General features: G+C 42.7%; 1 protein-coding gene across 2 annotated transcripts in view; it reads right to left on the reverse strand.

Annotated features, from left to right (window-relative positions):
• Positions 1–24,768, reverse strand: part of rffl (ring finger and FYVE-like domain containing E3 ubiquitin protein ligase) — a 32,753-nt gene extending 7,985 nt beyond the window's left edge. The window contains exons 1-8 of one of the 2 annotated variants that reach the window (XM_079514022.1): positions 24,469–24,766; positions 20,084–20,286; positions 17,405–17,602; positions 14,200–14,466; positions 11,272–11,482; positions 9,786–9,809; positions 9,134–9,324; positions 5,719–8,497 (exon numbers count right to left, since the gene is read on the reverse strand). In XM_079514022.1, coding sequence (XP_079370148.1) covers positions 9,137–9,324; positions 9,786–9,809; positions 11,272–11,482; positions 14,200–14,466; positions 17,405–17,602; positions 20,084–20,275 — 1,080 coding nt within the window. In that variant the 5' untranslated portion in view covers positions 20,276–20,286; positions 24,469–24,766 and the 3' untranslated portion in view covers positions 5,719–8,497; positions 9,134–9,136. Of the gene's footprint in view, positions 1–5,718; positions 8,498–9,133; positions 9,325–9,785; positions 9,810–11,271; positions 11,483–14,199; positions 14,467–17,404; positions 17,603–20,083; positions 20,287–24,468 lie in introns of those variants that run through there. The other variant, XM_079514023.1, reaches the window with a different exon arrangement.
• Between the last annotated feature and the right edge of the window lie 2,479 nt (positions 24,769–27,247).

Here is a 27,247-nt window from a genome sequence, read left to right on the forward strand (position 1 = left end):
TGTCCAAAGGTGTCTCAAAAAGTTAATGTCAAGCCCTGTCACCATCTGGAGACCTGAGACTACACATTATGCACAGAGTACGGCTGGGTGATATTGTGATGATTTAAAACGTTTGAATTCGGTTATGATTAATATAATGTGACAGTGTGTTTGTGTGTCTCACCTGCGGACACTAGCGATGCTTTCTCTGTTCTTGAAGCGGCTAAACTTTAGCCGCTAAAGCATCCGTTGTAGTTGAGTGTTTTCATGAACACTTCAGACAGCTCCTGTTCATCCTCGGCGCTCTCGTTCTGCTGTTTACGATGTTCCAGCAGCATGTGAACCTCTGAGTTCAGCAGCGTCTCTGCACTCTCAAACTCTGCAACGCAATTCAATTACATTTTATTAGAGTGCCACATCATCTCCCCCCCCTTCCCCCCCCGCCCCCCCCCTTTTTCCCCCTCACTGTATATATTTATTTTCCCTTTTTACCTCCTTTTTGATGAATTCCTGTTCTGTCTATAGAAGTGTCTATTTGTACGTCTCTAAATGTTTTGATGATTTGAACATGGTGGACCCTATTGGAAACAAGTGTAATGCTTAATTGGGTCGTCCACTCACAGTTAACAGCCTTTGTATTGAGTTTGTGCTTGAAATGTACTGTAATTCTGCAAACTGTTAATAAATTCTTCAATCAATCAATCAAAACAACAGACCAAGTTGACTCAAGAGCAGAGACACCAGCCACATTGTCCCACCCTGAATAAGCTATTTTTGCTACAGTCTGAGTGGCAGCTTTAACTGGAAGAAACGTTGCAGGCTCTAGGGTGGGCGGCCATCAGTTGTATAGGTCTGGACACTGGTTCTCAAATTATTTGTGGGGGGTCCCCAGATGACAGTGTAACAGTCAAACATTGGCCAAATTATCAAAAATACAAGGTGTGGAGTCAAACTAAATTTTATTTAACTACATTCCAAGAAGTGCTTGTCACTCAGGTCATGGCCTGAAAAGGTTGAGAAACACTGGTTCTCAAACCTTTTCATGTCAAAGACCCCCAAATTGGCCACAGAGTCACGACACTGACCCCCATAAAATATGGATAAAGTGGTTAAAATGATTGTGATGCTATAAGTATAACACATTTTGCTAGGGACCCCCTGGAAACCCCTCGAGGACCCCTGAGGGTCTCTAGTCAGGACCCCACTTTGAGAACTAATGGCACAGGAAACATGATCAACAACAGCGGTGGAAGAACTCAAGATGTTTAACTTAAGTAGGAATGCTACATTATGAAAATAAGCTGTTACAACTATAATATAAGGGCCGTATTCATTTATTTCGGTGAAAGTACTGATTGCTATACTATGTTGATATGTGTGTGCAATGATTGTAGTTGAGTGAAAAAAGCAGGTGGTTATTGAGATTAAAAGAGGTTATGAATCACAGCTTTGGGAAACTATAACATTAACATTTTTGTTAGGCTGTCTCAATCTTAGATTTGTGAAACACAACTAGTGCTGTTTCCTAAACAATAAGTAGAATGATGGTTAAGTATGATCTTGGAGGAGGGGGCGTCAGAATGGCTATTATTTGGTGATTGGCCTGGTCTAGCCGATCCGATTGTGTATTTGCTGCTGGAGATTGCCTCTCACACCTCAATGATCGTTGTGTTTACTGGCTACCGCGATCAACTGTGCCTTTCTATGTTTTCTAGACAGCAACTTGGTGTTCTACAATCTACACACAGCCAACTAGTTATAGCATATTTGAGGCTTTAACGGCCAACCTTATTTTCTTTTATGTATAAGATAATTTCATCATTTCATTACCTTTAGGAAACAGTAGCTGTGAAGCGTCCTCTTTTACATCACCCACATGCGTTCCGTCGCCATGACGACCACGAGTAAACAATAAACACTTAAAACAATAAACAAAGTAATAGAGCATAAAACACAGAAGCAGAGTTAGTATGTAAACACTAATAAATCAACAATGTATGCACGCTCTTCTCCCATCGGACTGACCGGATTTCTGTAAACAAAACTTTCACTTCCTGGGCAAGGTAACCGCCACATTCCTCCTTTTCCGGGGTCAGCAACCTAAAGCCGAAAATAGCAGATTTACAAGCTCACAGCAGAGTAGCCGAGAGTAGCAGACACAGCTGTAAATCTGATATTTTCGTCGCAACACCACCATACAACGGAACATGAATTTGGCTTCACACCGTTTTGCGACCTTTCAATTTAAACACGTTATAAGAAAATTATGAACAAATTCTATGTAGGCATAACCCCAATTCCCAAATATGCCTTTAAGTCGAGCCCAACCCTTAAAACAACTAAACACACATCTTCCATTTATGATTATATCCCTCCTGTAAAATTAAAGTAACCCCCCCCCCTCCCCTTTTTCGCAGTCATCCAGGTTAGGTTGTTTGTTGATAAATCAACCGTGGACATATAATTATGGTTAGTTACCGTCCAGCGCGACTTAAAAAAAGTCGCATCCAGGTTTATTGATTACCATGGTTACCGCTGCGCGACATTTGAAATGTCATCAAGTGACGTCAAGCGCGGGTGTCAGCTGCCCGATTCTGATTGGCCCGACACACAACGTCTCGACGCCGCGGATTGGCTTAAGCGACGTGGTGTGACGTGACACCGTTCGAATAAAAGTCCGGGGCCGGGCCGTTGAGCTTCATTCTGATATTCTTCACGGAGTAGCAGAGTCGATCCAACGGAAAGTTCACCTTCCTGTTATCACCAACTAACCGTTGGCGTTCACTACTAGAACAACCAACCAACTGAACCAAGCTATCTACTGCTGCAGACCCAGCCTTGTTTCTCAACCCAGAGAAGAGTGTAGCAGTCAGTGAATTAGCACAGTTAATTAGCACTAGAAGCCAACTGACGTTGCACCGTTCGAATAAAAGGCCGGGGCCGGCCGTTGCGCTTCATTCTGATATTCTTCACAGAGTAGCAGAGTCGATCCAACGGAGAGTTCACCTTCCTGTTATCATCAACCAACCGTTCACTACTAGAACAACCAACCAACTGAACCAAGATATCTACTGCTGCACCAAGCTATCTACTGCTGCAGATCCAGCCTTGTTTCTCAACCCAGAGAAGAGTGTAGCAGTCAGTGAATTAGCACAGTTAGTTAGCACTAGAAGCCAACTGTCACCATGGGTCAGTGTTATGGAAAACCTGATCCACAGCTCATCCAGAGGACCGGAGAAGCCCCACTGCCCTTTGTTCAGGTTGATCCTGTCCAGGCTCTGTTGCCTCCTCCAAGCCTTGTAAAGCTCCCTCCTCAGCAGTATTCATTGGCTGGTGCTGGAGGAGCAGTCGCTGGCTGTTCAACGGAGCCCGTCGTGGTGATGAACTATGGGGCCTTCAAGATGGCACAGCCCTGCATAGAGCCTGCCAAGAAGAGCAAAGGCTCACAACAACGACCCGTGCCCCCACCCAAACCCACCCGCTCAACCCAAACCAAGCTGTCTACAGCAGCGGCGCTCTGCCAGGAGGCTGGGGTTGAAGCCACCATCCACCAGGCATCAGTAGACAACCTGCACCACCACTCTATGGACGAGGGTTATGGCACTATGGATAGAGCCGATGGAACCTTGCATAGTAGAGTGTGCTCGCCTTCCATTCCTCCTACTACCGTACGATCAGCACCTATCCAGCGGATGGATGTGGTCCCCTCCAGCGACGACACCACCAACAAGGACAAAGACTTTGTACCCATGCAGCTAGTGTCAAAGCCTGAGTCCCAGATAGCCTACAGCACAGTTGTGTCAAAGCCTCAGATAGCCTACAACAGCCCAGTGTCCTCTGGGTTAAAGCCTGAGCCCCCATTAGCCTACAGCACCACTCGTGCTGAATATAAACTCAGGAGGAGCAGCATGTTCAATCCACATGTTCCGCCTACTGACAACAACCGCTACCACGCCAGGAGGAGCAGCATTTCCACTGGGCTCGGCCATCAAGGTCAGGGTTACGAGTCTGACAGTCCTGCTGTACGTCGCACGGCACCCATCCAGCGGAAGGAGGTCCCCTACACCATGCCTGTTCCTGCTCCCACTGTAAGCTCAGTGCACATCCCAGCATCACGGAAGGACATGGTCCCCAACACCAACACCCATGCTGACAACCGCTACCGCACTTTGGAGAGATCCAGATCCTACCAGCAGCTTCTGATGTCCAGGTCCAGGGGCAGCATGGCCTCCGGGCTAGGAGGACAACAAGGTCAAATGTATTATGGCACTATGACCAGAGTCCAGTCCATGGCTGCTATACCAGAATATGGCACAGTGAATTTTCCTCCTACTAGACGCATGGTAAACATGAACCGGCGGAAGGACGTCCCGTATGACGGCGACATGTTCATAGCACGGCAGTTCTCACAAAGAGGCCTCCACCAGACCTCCCAGCTGGAGCCTTACTTTCAGAATGGACGCTTGAGCTGCAGTTCCCAATACGGGTGGCAGCCAACATCTACAATCAACCCACTAGGGAGGCGCTTGGTGGCACAGTGGTAAATGTGCCTAAAACATCTTAAGACTTTATGTGCTCTTAAATGTACTACAAAGTACAGATTTTCATAATTGTTTTACTAACCCTTAAATTAAGAGGTACTACATGTAAATATATTTCTTGACTTTTTCTTGTATTAATTTTAATGAGTTTGTTTTCAGTATGTTCAATGCAATCATTAATATTTGTATGTATGTTCAATGCAATGTTCAATGTGCTCTTAAATGTACTACACAAAGTACAGATTTTCATAATTGTTTTACTAACCCTTAAATTAAGGGGTACTACATGTAAATATATTTCTTGACTTTATTGACTTTATTCATTTTATTGAGTTTGTTTTCAGCATGTTCAATGCAATCAATATTTGTACATTTTCAATAAAAATCAAGTGTTCTTATATAAAATAGTGCTGTTATTGCGTTGTGTGGAAGTTGAACTGATGGTCTTTTAACCCATACATGTGCAATTCTTTGAATACCAGCAAACGTTTTTAACTCAAATATTTGCTTCTGGGGGGGTCCCTGGAACATATTTTCAGATGGGGGTCCGTGGCCAAATACAGATAATTCTGGGGGTCCTTGACATGAAATAGTTTGAGAACCACTGATATAGAAACAGGTTTTTCAGAAAACTCATGATTTAGAAGATGTTTGTAGAATCTGGTCTTAGGTCTCAATGGAGATTGAAGATTTACAGTGTAATAGATATAAAGAAAATGTTCTTAAAAATGGGGGTCTGTATGGCCTATATCAAACAGATAATGACATGAAAAGGGTTTAGAATCCCTGACCTATTATATCAACTGTCCAGCAACATCTAGGCCCTGGGTTCCAAGTTTATGTGCAAGTTTATTTTCTCTCTCAACAGTAAACAAACCTACATACAGTTAAGTGCATTTATTGTATATGCACATTTCTAAAGTTACAATTGAATGACTTAAGCCATTGTAGTACCAAATTCTAAAACATTACGTAAGAAAGAGGCAAACATTGTGAAAACATCCGATCTTGTTTGGCTATTTTCACAATATTTATCTGTGGAACAGTCAAACGAAATGTAATGCCTACAATATAAAGTGCATGTCAGGTTTGGGAACCGTTGCATAGGCTACTGCTAGCAGTGACTGTTGAATAATTAAGTGATTGTTAGAAATAGAAAGCAAACGTGTTCCTGCAGTAACAACACTCAATCCAGCCATTTCACAAAATCAAATTATTTAATCTTTGAGAAAACAACAGGTCCAAGAAAAATAAACATTAAAAGTAAAATAGATAAAACGTCTTCTTTGTTGTAAGAAAATAAGGTTGTTTTCTTTACTTTGTCCTAAAGGAAAATGAAAACAATCAAATGCTAAGATGGATAAAAGCATAATAATAAAAAGCCCCCATTTCTTCTTCTTCACAGGAGGGTAGTGCAATCAACACATTGTTACAACACACAACAACACAAGTAGAAAACTAGAGATTGTACATGCAGCTTCAAACGCACGTCAGCAGTTTACAGTTCAGAGTAACGCTCTGTGGTCTCCCAACTGCCCGTTCGTTGTTGCTCTTTCCGACCGCAAAAACTAAGCCAACCAACTGTGCCCCGTGCCGTGCGAAGCCCGGTTTGTACTTTGTCGTCCGTTCTCTGCGATGAAGCAATAGATTAAGGCTTAATGTATTTCACAGGTTCATGGTTTGGTTCCATACGCGCTACAGCTCGGTTTCAATTAAAGGTTCTCAGAACCTAAATTGGGCCCGTCTCAGGAGGGAGCGAGCAGGTGCTGTTGCTCTGGACTGGTCAAGCTGGGACCAGACGTAGACAACACCACCACCATTTCTAACATCTTTATTTTATACTTTCAAAAATAGAAAATGTCTTGAGAATTATCTGAAAGGGCATGCCCAAAATAGAGATGCCAGGGTTAATGTTGTTAAAGTACATACAATCTTCAGCCACAATCAAACTGAAAAACTCTGGTTATAATGGAAGGGAAAAAACATTAAGGTTTCAGGTTCTGTATGATTCTAGGTTACCTTTGTAGTAGTCGAAAACAGCCATTGGAGACCCATGATCGGGTCCATTTAACAATGTTTACTACATCTTAACCCAGAACACTTCATTCAGTTGGCAGTTTCAAAACCATAACAAAGTGAACACAAAAATATTTAAATGTCACAGAGGAGTGTCTTTCTTCCAGGTTGGATTTGATCTGATCAGCTGTAAAACACCAGCTTCTTCTATTATGCTCCCAGTGAAGGAATGTGACAACAAAATATCAGTTTGTCTCAAAGAAAAAGAAACATTTTGTTTAATAACAAAATCACATCCAGGAAGATTAGCAACCGTTATGGTGGAAGATAATGGATCAAATAAAATTAACAACTGTACTGTAGAAAATACAGTTATTGTTTATTTGTTTTGTACAATCTACAGTGGGGAGTTGTGATTTATTTTTCCAGCTTAGATGACTCACAGTTTGTAGGACCAATCATAGAAGGTTAGAGAAAAGCTAAGCTTGTACAGTTTCCTATTGGTCATCTCAAAGCCTTTTCTACAGCAGTGGTCAGCAATCTGGTACACTATCCTACCAGGACTTTTAGTACTGCTGGTTTTCTATCCTACCAGGGCCTCTACTACAGCTGGTTTTCATATAAAGGGATAGTTTAAGGCAGGGGTCTTCAACGTTTTTCTAGCCAAGGACCCTTAGCTGAGGGGAAGCAGGGACCCCCACTACATATTCTCCCACTCCCTGTTGAAGACCCCAGGTTTAAGGCGTGGCCATGACAAACAGAGCAGATAATCTATGTCTGACAGTGTATGAGAGATAGACGCTAATAAAGCTGGGACAAAAATGGAGCAGAGACAGACAGTAGGACAGCCTAGAGGGAGACGGTGTAGGAGAGACAGTCAGTAGACTAGGACAGCTAGAACTGGACGCAGGAGGGAAGGTTGCACCGAACCCACCAAAAACGTTGCACACGGCAATTTGTTGTGCGACTGTTCTCGTCAAACATGACTTCTGGTCATATACAATGCATTTCAATGAGAATGTGTGCACACAACGTTTGTTTGGAAAGAAAAACTTCATGTACGTGAGTGGAATCCAGTGTCTGAGCGGCCAGTAGTGAGAACGGTTGCATTCAATAACATGGAGTGGAAGAAAAGCACTTGTGCTTGCGCCGCCTGGTGGGTTTCATGCATTAGGGTCCATTTTGGTCTGGGATGTTGAGGTCAGTCCCAATTTAACTACTTCATCACAATCTGACTTGTTCATTTCAGGGATTAGCTTCACCCTTAAAACCCTGATTGGTCCTGATCTGGAGTTTATTGTAATTCTAAATGAAAACAGCTGGTATCCATACTGCAGCCTGTAGTTTGCACAACACCTGGTACCCATAACATCTTCTATACATTACATCTGGTATCTAATATCCATGGCTAGTATGCATAGCATCTACTATGCACACCATCTGGTATATCCATAAAATATGGTTATCTTCTAACATGCTCTTCTCCCAATATCTCCTAAATTAAAACAGAACTGAGGTAAGCTTATAGACTTGAGGTTGGAAGGTTTGCGGTGGTTTTGGGGGATCTGCTGCTAAGGCTTCAGGGTGGTGGAAGGCTTTGTGTGAAGAACCTGAGAAGTTTGGAATCTCCTGACCAGAACGGCAACGCTGGTCCTTTGGTGAGGTCTTCTTACAGTGTTGTTAGGGGCCGTTCACACCTGAGACACAGCTGTCTCCTCGGTGTGTCCTGTCTCTTCTGTGTGTCGCACAGCTCACAATGTATTTCCAATGGGAAACAAGGTTGTGTCATCAAACCACGTGACTCGCATTGGAAATGCATTGCGAGCTGTGTGACACACAGAAGAGACAGGACACACCGAGGAGACAGCTGTGTCTCAGTGTGAACGGCCCCTTAACTGCTGCTGGGAGCTCTGGGAGTTCTGTTCCTTCTGGTAATCTGTCTCTGGAGGAGACATTGGTTCCTGACAACACACAAAACAACAGTGAGTTACTTTCCACTGTTCCCGTCTTCTGTCTGCATGTCTGTCTACCCCCGAATACAGGGGTCCATCCATCGTAGTTGTTATTACGGTTGCAATTATTATACGGTTGCAGTCATTATTTTCATAGTGATTATGCTATCAATTACGCTTTTGCATAATCAAGCACGTTTTCAAAAGTATTTTACATCGTCAATGTTTTTACATATCACAAATCGATTAACCACTTAAGTGTCATTTTATGCTATGTCGCACAACAGTGTCACGCAATGGACCTGACGTCTGAGCACACTTTAGATTCCATGCACGGACAGAAGAAGCTGTGTTTTGCGTAATTTCCGTTTTTTTAGACAGCTGATGGATGGAAATTAAGCTCCATCCACGCGGTAGATTGCCGCATCGGCCAGATTCCCGGAAAAGCTTGCCCCAGCAAGCTATTAAGTGAATATTTAAGTGAATATTTTGTTATTTTGAAACTTATTTACTGATTATTTTAGTGATTTGTATTCTAAACTGATCCAACACCTCCCTCATTTGCTATAATTGGCTGTACAGTAAATATTGTTGCAACCGTTATACACTCATCCACCCACCCCACCCTCTACCCGTCTACCGTACCTCTTATGAGCGGAACACGTGCACAGCCCGGACCACATACTGCCTACAGATGGGACACTCGTTCATCCTCTTGCCACAGCGGGAGCAGGTGACCATGTGGCCACACTCCAGCAAGACACAGTCTATAGGAGAGTCCATGCAGATACGACACAGGCTGTCCTCCTGGAGGCCTCCCACGGTGGCTGACAGGTCTGGAGCACAGAGAGAACACCACCAGGGATTGAGTTCTAAAACACTTCCTTTGGCCGATATATCAGCTATTATTCATTTGATGATACCGGTATAGTTATTCAGAACACAATTCATCCTACTCTGCCACAAAATGTGGAATGGCCTGACGGAGTAAATCTGCCGCCATTTTCCTCTATCCTTTGCACATATAGTTTTGTATTTGTTGATGACATGTACTATTGTGTTAATTAATTATGCTATGTTGAGTAATTGAATATATGACAACAATGAAACTTGATAAAAACTAAAACCAATTAATATTTGTATAACTAATAGTTATAGAAATATTCATTGGTTTTAGTTTGTATCAAGTGATGTGCCGTGTCTCTCTGGTATCAGTAGGTTTTGTTCTTTTCATAATGTAAAGTGTAAAAACAACTAAATGACAAATAAAGTAGACATATAAAGGAAGAGCAGTCACCTGTATCATCTGCAGTGCCGTTTGCTGGAATGAAAACACAGGAAATATTTTAGCATAAAGATAATTACATCACGTCCTGTCAAGTCTATCATCTATCCATTTATTATCCCGTCAATTTAACCGCAACTATACGTCTATATATATATATATATACCTAGTATACTGTACCTATATTCATAATATTAATCCAGGATGGAAGTGGATGTGTTGGACGCAGCTCAAAGTTAACTTTATGCAGGTATCTAGTTTGTCGCCGTCTGACCTTCCTAGCCCGTGTTATTAAAGAAAAACAGGCGACAATGGCCAAAACTCAATCAAAATTTGAAGCGAATGTGGCCATATCCTTCCCCCCCTCTGCCACTCAGGTGGAAGAGCGCATCACTGCATGCCTGGCTGACATCTCACAGTGGATGTCCTCCAACCACCTAAAGCTGAACCCAGACAAGACTGAGCTTCTCTTCTTCCCAGCTAAGTCCTGCCCTATGCAGGAGCTAACTATTTCCGTAGACAACGCCCTGGTAACGTCTGTCCCAACAGCCAGGAACCTTGGTGTTGTCCTGGACAGCCAGCTCTCGTTCAAAACTCACATCACAGCTGTCACTCGATCCTGTAGGTTCACACTCTATAACATACGACGAATTAGACCGTTCCTCACCCAGGAATCAGCCCAGCTCCTAATCCAGACAACAGTCTTGTCAAAACTTGACTAATGTAACTCCCTCCTCACTGGCCTACCGGCATGTGCACTTAAGCCTCTCCAACTGATCCAAAATGCCACAGCTCGCTTGGTCTTCAACCAGCCAAAATTCTCACACGTCTCCCCCCTGCTCCGCTCCCTGCACTGGCTCCCGGTCGCTGCCCGCACAGAATACAAAACTCTGATGCTGGAATTCAAAGCAACCAAAGGTATGGCTCCCCCATATCTTGCAAGCATGATTGAACCCTACAAACCCTCCCGCGCACTCAGATCAGCCAACGCAGGGAAGCTGGAAGTACCCTCACTAAAAACGCCGGGACAACGCTCCACACGTCCCAAACTCTTCTCCCTTCTGGCCCCAAAACTGTGGAATGCACTTCCCGTTGCAATCAGAACTGCAGCATCACTCCCGATCTTCCGCCGTAGTCTGAAAACCCACCTTTTCAGACTCCATCATGGCCCATAGCACTTACCCTACCACCTTAGACAGCACTTCTAGCATTTGAAACAGACTTATAGCATGTCATGTAGACAGCACAATACGTGCATTGTATGTAGTCATAGCACTTCATAGTATATATGTACAGCATAGTATAGCATATATGTATAGTTTATATGTATAGTGTCATTATATAGATATGTTCTAGTTACGTTCTTAGCTTACGCATGTTTCTTGATAAACTGCATTTTACATATGTGATGTATTCCCATGCTTTTTTGTTCTTGCTTAATGTAAGTGCTCTGGATTAAGAGCGTCTGCTAAATGCCTAAATTGTAAATTGTTATCACCTATATTATTTCGGTCTTGGTGGTCGTGGTACAGTCTGGTAACCCTCTCCATCAGCTCCCACTTTTCACAGCAGCCTTTATAGTCCACAAAGTTCCTGGCCAGGATCTCCTTGAGCTGCCGGACGCTCAGAGACTCAATGTCCTCCAGGCAGGAGATGTCTGACATGGAGGCTCTCCTCCCTGTGACCACAAGCTCCTCAGGATCCGATACCTGCAGGGAAACATAGAAGCCAATTAGGGCTGTATGTCACCATCATGATGATTTTACACAAGGATACATTGTCATACAAATAATATGCGATTGATGATTTTAGTGTGTTTTTTTTCCAGATTGAACGTTGGAATATAGTATAAATAAAATTGACATTCCTTGATTGGCTTTTTGGCTATGTAAACAAGAATTGCACTGGGCAGATATGAGACTGATATATTTACTAATGATATATTCATATATATTCATAGTCAAAATGTCCAACAACAAAAAGTAGCTGAACTATAATAAAAGCCTTCAATTATTGGTTATGTGATGCCGCCACTAGGTGGTGGTATTTAGTCATTTATAAAATTACTGAATTGTAAGAATTGAAGCAGTGTAGACTATATGACACATCACACTGTAACCTCTGTGCCCAGAGTCACATTGTTTATGTATTTTGTTTGCAATGTTTCAATTATGATGTACTTTATTATTTTCTACCAATCTGCTGGTCTATGGGATTTGTCTACAAGAAGCCAGTGAGATGCATGTGTTGCCATAGCAACACATGGGGAAGCCCCACCCAAGGCTCACCTAGCCTGATTGAGTGATGGGCAGTCAGTATGTTTGGGCCACCTGGAGAGTTTGAGTCAGTCCAGAGTGGAGGTGAACAGGGAGAGAGTTTAAATGGAGGTAAGGAGGCCTACCACTACTCACAGCATTGACTGTTGGATTTGGATTTATTTTGGGACACTTGAGTGTAGTTTTTGGACAGTGCCAGGGACAGTTGGGATTTACAGTAAACCCTTTTGAGGCAGTTTTTTTTATTTTGATCTGATTAAGTGAACATTTAGTCATTAAACTTTATTAAGCTTTTGATTTATTAAATTGCAGTTAAACGTATTACTGATTCTCTTAGTGATTTTTATTCTAAACTGACCCACCACATCCCTCATTTTGCTATAATTGGTTCTTCAATGTTATTGTCGCAACAGTTATAACACGGTTTGAATAGACTGTTACAGTAAAATTGCTTATAATTGTGTGCTGCTGACACTCTGTTACACTGTCTCTCACACCACTGCTACAGGTAGTGCTCAAAGAAGAATAACATGCACACCTTGCAGTGGTGTAGGCTGCTTTTTTCACAGGGTACACTGATTATTACCACACACAAACACTCAGTCTCACATATACACTTGCTTTTGCTGAATTAAATAACCTATACGTCTATTAATTATTAACTCACAATATAAATAAATACATTTTAATTCTCTATACAACAAACTATAACAATAATAATTAGACCTAAGACGTTTACGCCGCGGACAAAGCCAACTCTTCTTGTGATAAATCATGACAATAAACACAATGTTTTGGGCAGATCAAAATGAGAGAAGAAAAAAAGGCAGGGTACAACACTACACCAAAACATTGTGTTTATTGTCATGTTTTGTCACAACAAGAGTTGGCTTTGTCCGCGGCGTAAACATCTTTAAATAAATACTTTTTGAAACGTCTATGGGGAAAATGAATGGGTCCTCGTCGTTCTGAAAGGGGGGCGGGACTGCAACGCTGTATTAGAACAGGCTTAGCATACTGATGGCACACTGTCATCATACGGAATGCAATAATCCTAAAACAAACAAAGTCTGCATGCAGTGCAGTTAGACTGGAGTAATGTATCATATGTTACATTAGTTCTCTTGTTGAGAGTGGAGTTGTTCACACAGGGTGTTAATGGCTTCTTAACCGTCGTATACAGAACATACTGTAGAAGGTGTTTATGGCTGAATGAGTCCTCTTACAATGCGTTACGGTGACGTTCTAAAAGAACATTGCAGTGAATCTAGCTTCCCTCCTGCATGTACAGAAACACTAGCTGACGTTCCACTTCCACATGTTTTATTTTTGAGTGGTGTAAACCACTCCTACAACTGGCTTTGTTATTGAGTGGTGTAAACCACTCCTACAACTGGCTTTGTTAGTTTACGTGTCTGTCTGTTCGTACCAAAAAATGAGCATGGTTGCTATGGTCACCGACACCCAGTTCACCCGGGTGTGGTTTCAGCTTTGTTAGTTTACGTGTCTGTTCGTACCAAAAAATGAGCATGGTTGCTATGGTCACCCAGTTCACGTCGTCAGACATTACGTCAGACCACAGCTGATCAGGCTATATAATACCTTACACCACTCAGTTCACACGGGTGTGATTTTTTTATTTGCACAAAGCATACTACGTACATGGCGTGTATTAGTGGAATGCACAACTGCACACTTGAAAGAATGCACACTTGAAATGGAATAAGTCCAGAAGCAACCATTTAATTAAACAGTTGAGTTTGGTTGTTAGTCTGCTTGAGGTGCATAGTGTAGTCCAGTGGTTCCCAAACAGTTCAGTTAGAGACCCAGAACAGAGATTAGACGTTTTCCCAGGACCCAAACTAGTGAAAATAGCAGATCTAGAAACGCACAACGCATCGCTTCGTGCCACATTGCGAGCTTGTAGACCAGCTATTGTCACTACTTCTTAATTATTTTTATTCCTGGAATTTCTTAGATTTGTTTGTTTGTTTTAAAATGTATACAATTATTATTTTTGTATTAAAAAAAAACACAAAAATATATAATTTTTAAATGTAGGAAAAGAAAATGAGATTTTTACTTGAGTAAAAACCCACAGAAAGGGTCCCAACCCACTGTTTGGGAACCAGTGGTGTAGTGTGCATTACCTGGCTGTCATCCTGTGTGCTGGGTGGGGGTACAGACTCTGTAGAGGTGGAGGGGGAGGGTGGGGTGGATGACGCGGTGGTGTCGGGCGGATCTATGCTGACATTGGTGGTGATGCTGGTGATGTTGATGGAGTCTGTGGACTGGTGGGTCACTGTGGGGACAGGGGGGTCGTCTGGAAGGCTCTGGGAGGAGGGGGGGTCTGAGGGGGGGTCGTAGCTGTCCGACGACGGAGTCTGCTGACCCAGAACCAGGTCTACCAACTCCTCCTAAAACAAAACCAAGAAGAATTTAAGTCTACCGAGAGACAAAAATAAATGAACAGCTATTAACCACTTAATCACAAATCTGGGAACCCATCTACAAAAAAGAAAAGAGAGCCCTCTGCTGTTTGTTTCCACCCAATTTGCCTGACAGTGACACAGCCTGAAATTTAATTTCGTTTCACTCCATTATTCAATCTGAATGCCCTCTTTTCTCAACCGAGAAAACCCCGGCTTCTACAGCTTCATCAGACCCTGAATGTGAGGCTAGTGATCTGCTAGCGATTCAGAGGCTGGAGCCAGGCTGAGACTACCCAATAGAATGTGGATAAAGGTGACTCCACACCAAGCAGTCTTGTTCAGACTAGTCGGACTACTTAAAACTGTCCGATTGCAAGACTAGCATTTTTAATCAGCACAACACAGATGAAACGTTTGTTTGCTGTGTTGCCAGTTCTGCTTATTATAAGCAACTTTGGGCTAGTTTTCCTGTAAAATAGCGTAATAGTCAAATTCGTCATAGTTGCGCGTTGCTTTAGTTTGGGCTCGTTTCTGAAGTATAGTTGCTTATTTGGGCTTGCTTTCACAATTCTTTTTGAACATAGCTGATGTAATAGGGCTCAAGTGGTGAAACTGGTTGCTTCTTTTGGGTTTGTTTTCATAGACCTGGTCGCTTGTTTCACTCTGCATCTGCACCAAAACACAGTATTTTTTCGCTAGCTTTGCTTTGGAGTTGAGATTGAGAATATGGTATCTAGTTCACACTACACCAGTAGTCAGCCCTGAAACATGACGAGCAGACTAGATGTCCACTCGGTGGAGTATTTACCCCTTCATCACTACAACACGGATAGCGTCGGCTCCCGAGGTCGGCAACCGACTGAACATGCTCGGTTCTTCATCAACGGGTTCTGACGTGTCGGGAAGCTGATATCGACGGCAACTTGTCGTCAGAAGTCTCCTGCCGACAAGCTCCCGGCGCTTTCAAACTGGCCGACAGCTGACCGCCTGTGCTGTCTGGAGCTGCCGCTGCACCCGTTTCGGATATTATCACACGATAATCAAGAGAATGTTCGTAATCAGCACCTTAGAAATACCCCCAGTATGTGATAATCAACATACAGGGAAATCCGGAACTGAAACTATGGGAGCGTTTGCTTTTTGTGTCAATGACGTGTCTGGCGGCCTTGAGCCACGTGAGGCACCACCGAGCGAGGCGCTAGCCGAGCGAGTCGCCGTGCCGAGCGTTGCGAAGGCCACCAGACCCGACCGACTCAGCGGCGCCCGAGTTACGTCCCGATAGGCAGAGAATAGTAAATATTAGTAGCCCCTAGTTTCCATGCCCCGACAATAGAGTTGGAAATGACACGTTCAGCAGGGGGAGTCCTTGACCAGGCTATGTCTGCACCACCATGCATGCGTGCAGTCCGGGTGAACACAGCCAAACACCACAATGTCTAGTATGCCAGATTAGCCACATTCCAACTAGGGTTGGGATTCGTTAGGATTTTAACGGTTCCGGATCCTTCCCGGATCCCTCTTAACGGTTCCGGTTCCTAACGGTTCCCTTAACGGATCCTAATATTATTTTTTACCCCTTTTTTTCTGACATAGATTATGCTTATATTATAACTAACCTAACCAAGTACATAATAAACACAAATTCATTAATTCAATTATTGAAAATGCACTTTACAATTATGAGGTGGCACTATTATTTAAACTTCACCACCACCAGCAGCTAGCCACCACAACAATATCATTGTTGCAATTTGTACTGTATATTGCAATTTGTACTGTATATTAAATATACAGTACACATTGCAATAATGATATTGTTGTGGTGACAAATGTTGTCTTTAATGTTCAGATTAATTTAATATGAAGGACCCCTTACCCTAATGGAAACAAGCCATAGTGCTTTCTTGGATTATAAAATCCTCTTAGCAGACCTTGTATTGAACTGTACTGTCCTGTGCTTTTTTCTGCAAACTGTTTATAAAGTAATCAATCTATATGCACCTAAACACTGGGCTCTCAACAGTCACGCGATTAATTTAGAGCCAAATCAAAAGCAGTTGAGTTGCTTATAAGTTGTACAAAATAAGTGCAGACAAATTGATTTGGCTATAGTTAACGTGATTCATAAAATATCAGACAGAAAGACGTCGAGTCATTGGCGTTCACCATTAACAACAGTTGTACAATACGCCGCGGCCTAATGAAAAGCTGTGTAGACGTTAGTAGTTTTTATTTTCTATTACGTTACTAGCCTGGGGAAAGTAAACCAGCCTTGCATCAGATCGTCCCCCGCCGGCTGTGGTGGAGCTGCGGGGAGAGCGGGCACGGCTTTCCGCATGGCTCACAAACGCGATGTGCCTAGATTATTCTCTCGAGTTGTGGACTCGTGTAGGCATATTGATTTTGAGATGTTTCCTCAATGTGGACGTGGTACAAGTTGCAACAACCTTTGCAGAGGGAACTATAGCATCGCATTTATTGCACTTTGCGTGCTCACTGCTCAGCCTCAGTCATTTCCCTCTCTGTTAACCACACTTTGGAGATCTGTGCGACATACTGTCCCAGTGTCCCACTCGCTCCGCGGCGGTCGCTGAATGCACAGAACAGTGGCCGTATCCTCCCCGACCCCACTCACTCTGTAGGTGGGGTGACGTCACCCCAGGCTCTGCTTGCATGCATGCACAGACACAGCGGAGCTAAATGACGACTGATGAGATCCGTTTGGGGAACCGTTAGTAAAAAAACGATGGAACCGGCTCCGGATCCGCAATGTCGGAACCGGGTCTGAAATGGACCCGGTTCCGAATCCCAACCCTAATTCCAACGTCCTGATAACGGTTGATTTCGTATATTTAATACAGTGATAACGGAGGAATCCGCTGGCCTTAACAGGACAGATAGATTCAGTAGTGCAGCTCAATACCTTTTCGCGACACATCTGGGTGGGGACCTCGTGCAGGTGGAGGTAGTCCCGCAGGTCCTTCACCTTCAGCTTCATAAGCTCCGGCCTCTCAATCAGGTTGCCGTAGAAACGCTGACAGGTGTGGCAGAGGCGGGGCCTCGGCTCCAGCTGGGCGGAACAATGTCCGCAGTAGTTCTTTTTACAGTCCACACACACATGCTGCAGAGAAACAGACATAGAGAGAAAGACAGATGTTCAACTGTAGAGACAGAGGTTTTCAGCTGAAGACACAGACACACACAAAGACACAGTTAATACGGTTTTCAGCTGTAGAGACCAAGTAGGCCTGTCACAATTATTACATAATCGAGATAATCACAATTATTTGTATGACGATTAACCATCTGCTAAAATGCCATGACTCATGATGACAACAGCCCTCTAAGACCTGCTAAAAGTGAATACATTGTGACACGTCTATTTTTGCCACAATGCCATGCAACCAGTCTGTCATAGCAAAGCAGGGTGGGGAGTCTGGGGACACAAGCACGAGCTGTTCACTGGACCAGCTAGTTAATGGACCCAAAAAAGAAACCCACAACTATGAACATTTAAGAAACTTTACAGGAAAAGCCCAAAGTCGCTTAATATAATAAGCAGGCCTGGCAACACTGCAGACCAGCCTGCATGCACAAAAACAGTGTTCCATCCATGCTAGTCTGTTGCACTCTGTTGGAGTTGGAAAAGAGTTTCTTTGGTGGAAAGTCACCTTAGCAGTGCATAGTCGTTATAAGTTAAAAACTAGGTCAAGTGCTACAGGCTAAGGTAGGGTCTGAAGAGGTGAGCTGTACAAATGGAACCAAATGGACCTCTAAAGCAGGGGTCTTCAACAGGGCTACTACAGTGGGACTGGGGCCACCAAATCTTTGTGTGATAGTATTCATTAACCACTTGAAGCCTATAGGGGGAGAGCATAGTGATGCGTTCGGTAGGATTTTGGCTTATTTGGGTGCCATCTTCCTGCCTACGAGTAGGCTAGTAGGATGCTAGGCTACTTGGCTGCCGGTCTGTAGTTCGTAAGTTTGCTTGTCAGTGACGCTGGTGTGTATACTGTCACTGCAGTACACCATCTTCCATCTCTCTACTATCTTTGACTTGTCACAACTCTTCTACTCTATGGCTCTGGATCGAAAACGTGTTCGGGTGATCTGATAGCCGCCTCCCCTCCACTCACGTCAAAACAGTTCTTAATGTTTACATCATTACTTGATGAGAGACATGTGGACATATCCTTATGGAACCAGGGAGAGGGGGAAAACACCACGAGAGTGACGAGTGATCAGTCAAACATGTGTTCTCTCCGCAGTAAATAAATCTGTCTGTATGCGATCTGACCATTATGATTTTGATTACACTGTCATGCTCGTTTGAGGACAGGTAGAGAGCAGAGCATGCATGTGTTTGGGAATGTTGCTGAAGGTTATGATATTTTGTCAGCTGACACCCAAATCAAAGAAACCATACAGCGTGTATTTAATTATATCTCCGACAGTCAACGCACTGCAAGGCTACAATGGAAGCATAATTCTGACGGCCCGCGGTGGAATGGACAAGTTAGGGTATAAAAAACGGACAGGTCAGACCCATTACTGTTGCGGATCAACGTTATGTTATTTTGTCATCTGACACCCAAACCATACACTGTTTATTTAATTATTTTATATCTACAATGGTATATGTCTCCACAGTGAGGCTGGAAAATGTAGCCTCGCAGCCTACTACTATAGCCTACTGGTAAGCAGGAAAATGGCAACCAGAATAACCCGTTCTGAGTGAAACTCCTCACTATGCACTGGCCTATAGGGCCAGTGCATATCCTTATGGTTCCATAAGGATGTGTCCACATGTCTTCTCGTCAAGTAAGATGTAAACATTAAGAACAGTTTTGACGTGAGGGGAGGGGAGGCGGCTATCAGATCAGAACACCCGAAAATTTTCCAACGACGAATAATAATAATACCACTGTCGACCCAGAGCCATAGAGTAGAAGAGTTGTGACAAGTCAAAGATAGTAGAGAGATGGAAGATGGTATACTGCAGTGACAGTGTACACACCAGCGTCACTGACAAGCAAACTTACAAACTACAGACTGGCAGCCAAGTAACCTAGCATCCTACATGTAGGCAGCAAGATGGTGCCCAAATAAGCCAAAATCCTACCGAACGCGTCACTATGCCCTCCCCCTATAGCATCCCAATTCTGAGGGGAACATTAGCTGAAAATAGCAGATCTACAAGCTCACTATGCAGCGTTGTGAGCTTGTAGATCTGCTATTTTCAGGTGTGTGTGTGTGTGTGTGTAGGGGGGGGGGGGATAAAGTGGTTAACAGTCTGAAAATACACATTAACATGAATCGAACACAACACTACACAATGATAGTGTTGTCAAACAAGTCTATGAAATCTATGAAAACGTTTAATCTGCAACACAATTTGTCAACATTATGTAGTGGGGGGTCCCTGCTTCATCTCTCTCTCTCTCTCAACTAAGGGGTCCTTGGTGCAAAAAACATTGAAGAACCCTACCCTAACTTAAGGGGTCCATTTATTTCCATTGAGTAATGGGGGTCCTTGAAATTAAAACGTTTCAGAACCACTGCTAAAACATACAAAATGAGAAATGGGGGCGGGGGGGGTTACCTTCCTGGCGGGGGTGTCAAAACGCCCGCCACAGGCCTTACAGGAGTGCTCAGGTTGTGGGGGGGAGGGGCTGTAGCCAGAGTTGACGTAGGCCCCCTGCTGGGGGGGTTGGGGAGCGTTGGTGCTGTTTGCTTCGTGTTCGTCCACAGTAGAGGCGTCCAGGCAGAACCACGAACAGCACGATGACAACATAATACACACAGCTAGGACGGACACACACACACACACACACACGCGCACACACGTTTTATTTAGTGTTACTCCAGAGTTTTGCACAACACTGCAAAACTCTGCACCCTTATGTTGTCGGATAGGGGAGGCTGACATTCACACATGTTTTTAATATTGTTTAGAGAGGTTGTCAAAAATGACATTTATGTGAAATGGTTTATAAATTAAATCATCATGACATCACCACAACCAAAAGGGGCAGTGTGGCATTGGGCAGTGTGGCATTGGAGCAGTAGCTATTATTCACTTCAGTTCACTTCAGGGGAAAGGCACTCTCAACTCAGACAATACAATCCGCACTCTCAGTGGTTCTAAATATCCACAGGTTGATAGACTAGACCAGGGGTTCTCAACGTTTTTGGCCAGGGACCCCCGGAAATGCTTTGGCAATGTATCGGGACCCCCGCCCATCCCCCTCCCAACTCCCAATATAAATTGACTGCTACAATAACCTTAATAAAAGAGACAATACACCATAAATAAATACTGAAACCAGATATAATCATTAGGGAAGGTGTATGTATGTACTATGTGTACTATATGTAAACTCTTCATTTCCATTTTTTTTTTTAAATATATAATTTGGCGACCCCCCGAGGGGTCGCGACCCACGGGTTGAGAACCCCTGAACTAGACATACCTTAACCGTAGCTATTCTGGACAATTTATTTTACCGTTTGTGTAGATACTAGATATCCATCCATAGATTCAAGTGATATAATCTTTCGGTGAACACCGAAAGATTATATCACTTGAATAAATATCAAAAACAACTTAACTGAGAAAGCTACACAGCAACAACAATGTATCAGTATTATTGTTTGTTTGGTTTTGTTTTGAACGGGAGCACCTAATGTTTAGCTTCACCAGGAGGGCTCACGTGCCACTAAGCAATATTTATTTATTTTGTATAATATGTTTCTCTTTCATATTTTTAGATGCAGCTTTGGAATGCTGAAAGGAGCATTCAGTGATTTGGGTGATTTGGAAAAAACCCCGGTCCGCCCCGGTAACAAGATGTGCACATGCACGCACTACAGTGGGGGGACACGAGATAGGCCATATTTATATTTAAATTAATATATTTATTAATATATTTAAAATAAGTTATATTTAAATTAAGTGAAATCACTGAATATACCTTTAAGTATTCAAAACGGGGGGGAAAAACCTTGCCAAACTCATATTTAGTCAATGACTCACAGATTCTTTCAGATATTCAAAAATACATTTTAATAATTAAAAAGGGCCAGTTACATTTGCCATTTACACTGACAGAGATCTCAGAAATCCTCTATCCATGGAAATTATATTTATTGCTGCTATTCTTATTGTGCATCATATTATATCCTACAGTAGCCTCACAGTAGCCTAGCTTCAAAGCTTTCATGTTTTATTCTTGTTCAATAGGCATTTGCTTTGGTTGTGGTAATTGTCAATGGGCATAGATAAACTACAATGCGTGTTGTTCATCAACACACATTGTTCATAATGTATGTCTATGCCTTCATTATTCATAATAAACTACTGAATCAAAGCTGCAGCAGAATTGATTGAGAATGATGTCTGTAGAGAAAATAAACATTGATCTGCACTGTACAGAACAGACATAACTCTACAATGTTTATGTATGTGCTTGTGATACTGCCTATCAAAAGCTTTATTTTTAACCGCATTAATCATGGTTAAGTTGTGCAAGGGATCCCTTCCCAAAGTTCAACGTTTGGTCCGCATTCCAACTGGTGACGTGCTGAGCTTAATGGATTTTCAGTGGATGTTTTCTACAGAATTATCTCGAGAGCAAAAACGGAGTTGGCGACATTAAGGCTCATTATGTCACTCAGGCGAATACCGGCTCAGTGGCCTTGTGGTTAAGAGTGTCCGCCCTTCCGCACCAATGCAACAAAACATTTTTAAAGACATGTCACACCAATTATGCAACTCCTTGCAATGGCCATTGGAGATGGTTGAATGCAACTACAGGCAGCATTTTTCATGAGCAAGTTGTCAAATAAGTGGCCCGCAGCAGCAAAGTGGTTATTAAAAGCTGTGCATATTTCTTTTTCATTAGTTAAGACATCATTTCCCATGCTGAGTGGGGAGGGCAGTAGTATTTTGTTTTCTAGTGGAATTTATTATATTCCAAAACTTTTTGGGGTTAGGGTGAGTAGAATTGTTTCCAAGTAGATGTACATAGTTTGATTTGGCTTTAGTCACCAGTGCAGTACATTTGTTTCGTAGCTGCCTAAAAGCCAGCCAGTGAGAGGGGTCACCTGAGCGTCTGGCTAGGGTCCAGGCTTTATTTCGTGACTCAAGTAATGAAGATAGTTCATCCGACCTGTCTTTTACTCTAATTTTTTTAATGAGGCATGTTTATCAGTCAAAGATTCAGCATCGGGTATGTGGAAAATATTTGGCATTCAGATATTTGACATTCAAATATCTTGGTATTCAGATGGGGGTCCATGGCCAAATAAATATTAAAGAGCACTTTTAAACCGTATGTTCAATAAATTGCTCATATACTGTAATTAGTCGTCACTAAATGTTTGTAATAAGCACTCCCTTTGCGTCTCATTGGTGGTCTATGGACAGTTGAGAAAAGAATGGGGTGTACCAATTGACATCATTGATGGGGATTACACGCTAATAGAAACTACTGCAGCCTCTCTCTCGCTGGAAAGTCAGTATGCTGAAACAGTAGCCATTGTTCTGCCATTAATAATATGCTGGAAAGTACCAAACCTGCCTACCGATGATGTCATTGGTAGGCGGGTTTCTGAATTGTCCACTAGCCCTCCTCTGAGACACAGACAGAATAGATAGAAATGGTGCCGTGTTATATTGAGGACCAATTACGTGAAGATTGGGTGAAAATGGGTGACGTGGTCATTTAATTTGGGGGTTCTACCTCAAACATTTGAGAACCAGTCCAACGAGTACAGTAATCCATTGTATCCATTTCCATTTGTGTGCAGGTCAGGACTGCCGTGCTACATTGGGAACAACAGCTGGTATTTGTTTAGTCAATTTGCTTCCCCCCCTTATACACAATCACTTATTAACAACTTATAAAGTTAAACCCTATATACCCTGTTGATCAGGGTTGCCCAGGTCGGGGTTCTTCAGGGGTCCACTCCTTTACCCCCTCTACCAAATCGCTTCAAACGTAGCAGCTAGAAGCTCACAACACGTTGCAATGTGACTTGCACTGTGAGCTTGTTCGCCTATTATGACAGGCATGCTCGGAATTGGGACACTTTGGGTTCATGTGGTTAATATTGATAATATGCACTAGCCACACACAAATAGTGGAAGAGTCCCAGGGTTCCCAAGGAGGCAAACTGAATGCCTTCAAATTGTCTTAAAATCTTACATACTCAGCAAAGCCTTTCGATAAGTCTGATAGCTTTTAAGCCTAAACAAAAGCTGCAAAAATAGCTGTTTGAAGAAGGCATTAAAACTATTATTTTGCATTGTACAGTGGTCTCCCACCTCAATTGTTTTTGCATAATATTGACAATAACAATATTTAAAACACAGGCTAACTTTACAAAATAAACACTGTAAATTCAACTTTAAAAGGGTGATTATTATTTGTCCAGCCAGAATGCTGGTGTGTGAGACTAACTTGATCATTTTCATTTATCTTGTTGAATTACAAAGGCTACTTTAATTAATCTTATTAAACTACCACAGGTAACTTTAGTTTATATTTTTAAAATACAACTTTAATTGATTTTAAGTTACAGGTACCTTTAACTCACTTATTTACTTACTTCGGGAAATATCTACACATGAACTGTACAAACGTCTCCTCTACTATCAGAGAGCTTTGACTGGGAATAGTATCATTAATAATATTAGTCATTAATTAATATTTAACCACAACAAACACGGATTAATGAACTAGCTGCACCAACTTGATCACATGCTAACAACAGGTTATGCTAACAGGGTTAGCACAGTTGCTGAAGTTGTACAAAAATAAATAAACTTATAACAGTTATACAGTTTAACATTTCTCACATCGTGTCAATATTACACATACACACACACACATCTACACACACGTTGAACCAGTCTGAATGGGAAACGTTACAAAAACAAGGAATACAAGTCAAATATTTATTTATTTTCTAAACTTATCTTACCTCTATCTGTCTGGTTCCTCGACCCAAACTCCGACCAGTAAGACCAGTTTAACTGCTCTTTGTATCCGTAGTGATACTTTCCGTGTAGTTTTTGTCATGGGTTACGCGTTTAAATGACCGTAATTCATCGTCGGGTCAACTTTGAACAGAAGGATAGTAGACTTTGTTGTTGAGCCTCTGGGGCTGCGTTAGCTAACTTGGATAAACAAAACAAACCAGGAAGAGTTGAGGGTGCCCTGCGGAACAGGTGTCACACGGGTATTGGTGACATGTAGAATCATGTTACTCCACTACACACCATAGAGTATATCGCGAAGCTCCGCCCCCCCAGCTATTCATGTCAGTGGAAGTTGCTCAGTGGCGTTTTGAAGCACCCGGAAGACTGCCGGAAGTCCCTCCCCGGACCTCAACTTTGAGGTCCTGGGTGACGTAGGGCAACCGAGCGCTCAACGTTAAAGCCCAGCTGCACGGGGTTTCCCGGTCATGAATCCACGGGTCCGCCTGTAGTCCCTCCTCCTACCACTAGGACCCAGAGCTTCAACGTTGAATAGCCTCACTGGCCCCTTGCTACACACGCACGCTAACCCCCGCGTCACCAGGTTTACACGCACGCAGGTCTTCGTCTTCTTCTCCCGACGAGCTTCCGGCCAACTATGGATGCCCTTCAGCGTATTGCTGCCTCCTACTGTTGAGTTATTGACTGAAATTGAAGACAGTATGCAGAATGGGTACATTTCAAACGAAAGCACAAGTCAATACAAAAACTGCTACTTTGTGGACGAAACCAAAGCACAGGACTGGTCCACCAGTTTCAATTCATCATAAGTTATTCATAACAAAAAGAAAAAGACGTACAATCACACCCATGTGAAGTGAGGGGCGCTAAGTGCTAACTCATGATGATTAGGTGATGTAATTGTAATGTAAACAAACGGTGAAAAGTTGTCATTAAATTACCTATGACGTACATTTTCCCTTCATTGTCAATGGCGTTTACAAAACAAACATTGAAGTAAGACAAGCATTAAACCTGTGTATAGGAGAGGCTAGCGCCCCTCAAAAACAGGAAATCATCATATAAAGAAAGTAAAAAATGGAAAAACATGTACAGTATGGGGGGGGGGGGGGGGGGGATTTTTATTTCAGGGGCCAGTTTCGAATTGCAGCTGTCCGTAGGTGCTCTTTGAGAGCGGTTTTGAATGGATTCACATATCTTAAAACTGTAACTATGCTCAAAGTCTGAAAAGATTTAGCCCGAATGTCGGTCTCACACTCACTCACACACACACACGGCGGATCAGGGGTAGAGTGGCTGGATGGTTGCCAGTTCGAACCCAGGCTCCCCCAGAGTTTAATAGTGTCGAAGTGTCCTTGAGCAAGACACTGAATCCCTAATTGCTCCCGATGTGCAGGTTGGTACCTTGCCTATGGTTTCCTCCGGCATCGGTGTATGAACGTGTGTGAATGGAATGCACAAAAGCGCCTTGAAGTTGAATAAATGCGCTATAGCCTATAGGGCCAGGCCCTATACTGTGTGTACACCAACACACACACGTTTCTCCCCAGCAGAGACCTGGCCAGGCTGGATCCTGAGATGTTTGTTCATGCAACACAAATAGTCCAGCAGCCGAGGTGAATGGGTGGGAAATTTGGTATATAGTAGTCTTTTTTTATTGGCCTAAAATATTGCCGATATACATACATTCCACTTGCTGACCAGCTGTCAGTATTGAGCAATGTTTTATAGTTTCTTGTGACCGGGCTACCATTAACATACTATGGCAGTATGTAATGTGACATGTCAAACTAGGGGGGTTTTCATGATTCTGAATCCATTCCAAGCATTAGTTTTGCACAAAATACACTAAAAACAGCCATAGCCACTTGCCCAAAATGTGCTGACCTCATCACATTTGTCTTTTGATTGATTATTGATAACAGTACAGCCTTTGTATTGAGTTTGTGCTTGAAATGTACTGTAATTCTGCAAACTGTTAATAAATTCTTCAATCAATCAATCAAGTACAGTCAAGCACAAATGGTCCAAAAGGATAGCACAGGAGAAAGACTGTGGTCTCGTTTCCATTCGGTTCCCAACGTGTCATGACGTCTATGGCCGTTTTTAGCCCAAGGAGTGTTTTTTGTGCAAAACTGCTTGGAATGGATTCAGAATCATGAAACCCCCCTAGTTAGTACAATTCTGCCTGCCATAGGATGCTAATGGTAGGGTCACAAGAAACCCCTATTAAAAAGAAATTGCTCAATACCGACAGCTGGTCAGCAAGTGGATTCATGAATGTTCGAATCGAATAAGGTGGAATCGAATAAAAGATGGTTTGATCTTTGCGGTCAGAAAATTAGTATTTTCCTAAACTAAATATGAATTCTTTAAAGAGCTAAGAGAGGGATCAATAAGCCTATCTCACAGAATTTCCCCGCCCCCTAAATATGCCCCCTTTCGGGGTTAGTGGTGATAGCGTGACGTCACTCCATAGACGCTACATGTTAACGGAGGTAATTTAAGAAGTCTACAACTTTTGTTTTCTCAAGGTAAGGTTTGTTCTATCTGTTCGACCTGATTTACCATCTTGTTTGCTTCATAATAATATTGGTCTGTCACATTTTTACATTAGAAAATGTACTTAGATTCTCCAGAGAAAAAAACGTGTAAATGCTCATGTTAAAGACACCACTATTTACCGGAAGTGGGCGTGGAAAGCGGGCTGTGAGATAGGCCTATTTGAGAATGAATATAATGCAATTGAAATAAGTATAAAAC

This window comes from Electrona antarctica, assembly GCF_951216825.1.
Source record: "Electrona antarctica genome assembly, chromosome: 11".
NCBI classification, from domain to species: domain Eukaryota; kingdom Metazoa; phylum Chordata; class Actinopteri; order Myctophiformes; family Myctophidae; genus Electrona; species Electrona antarctica.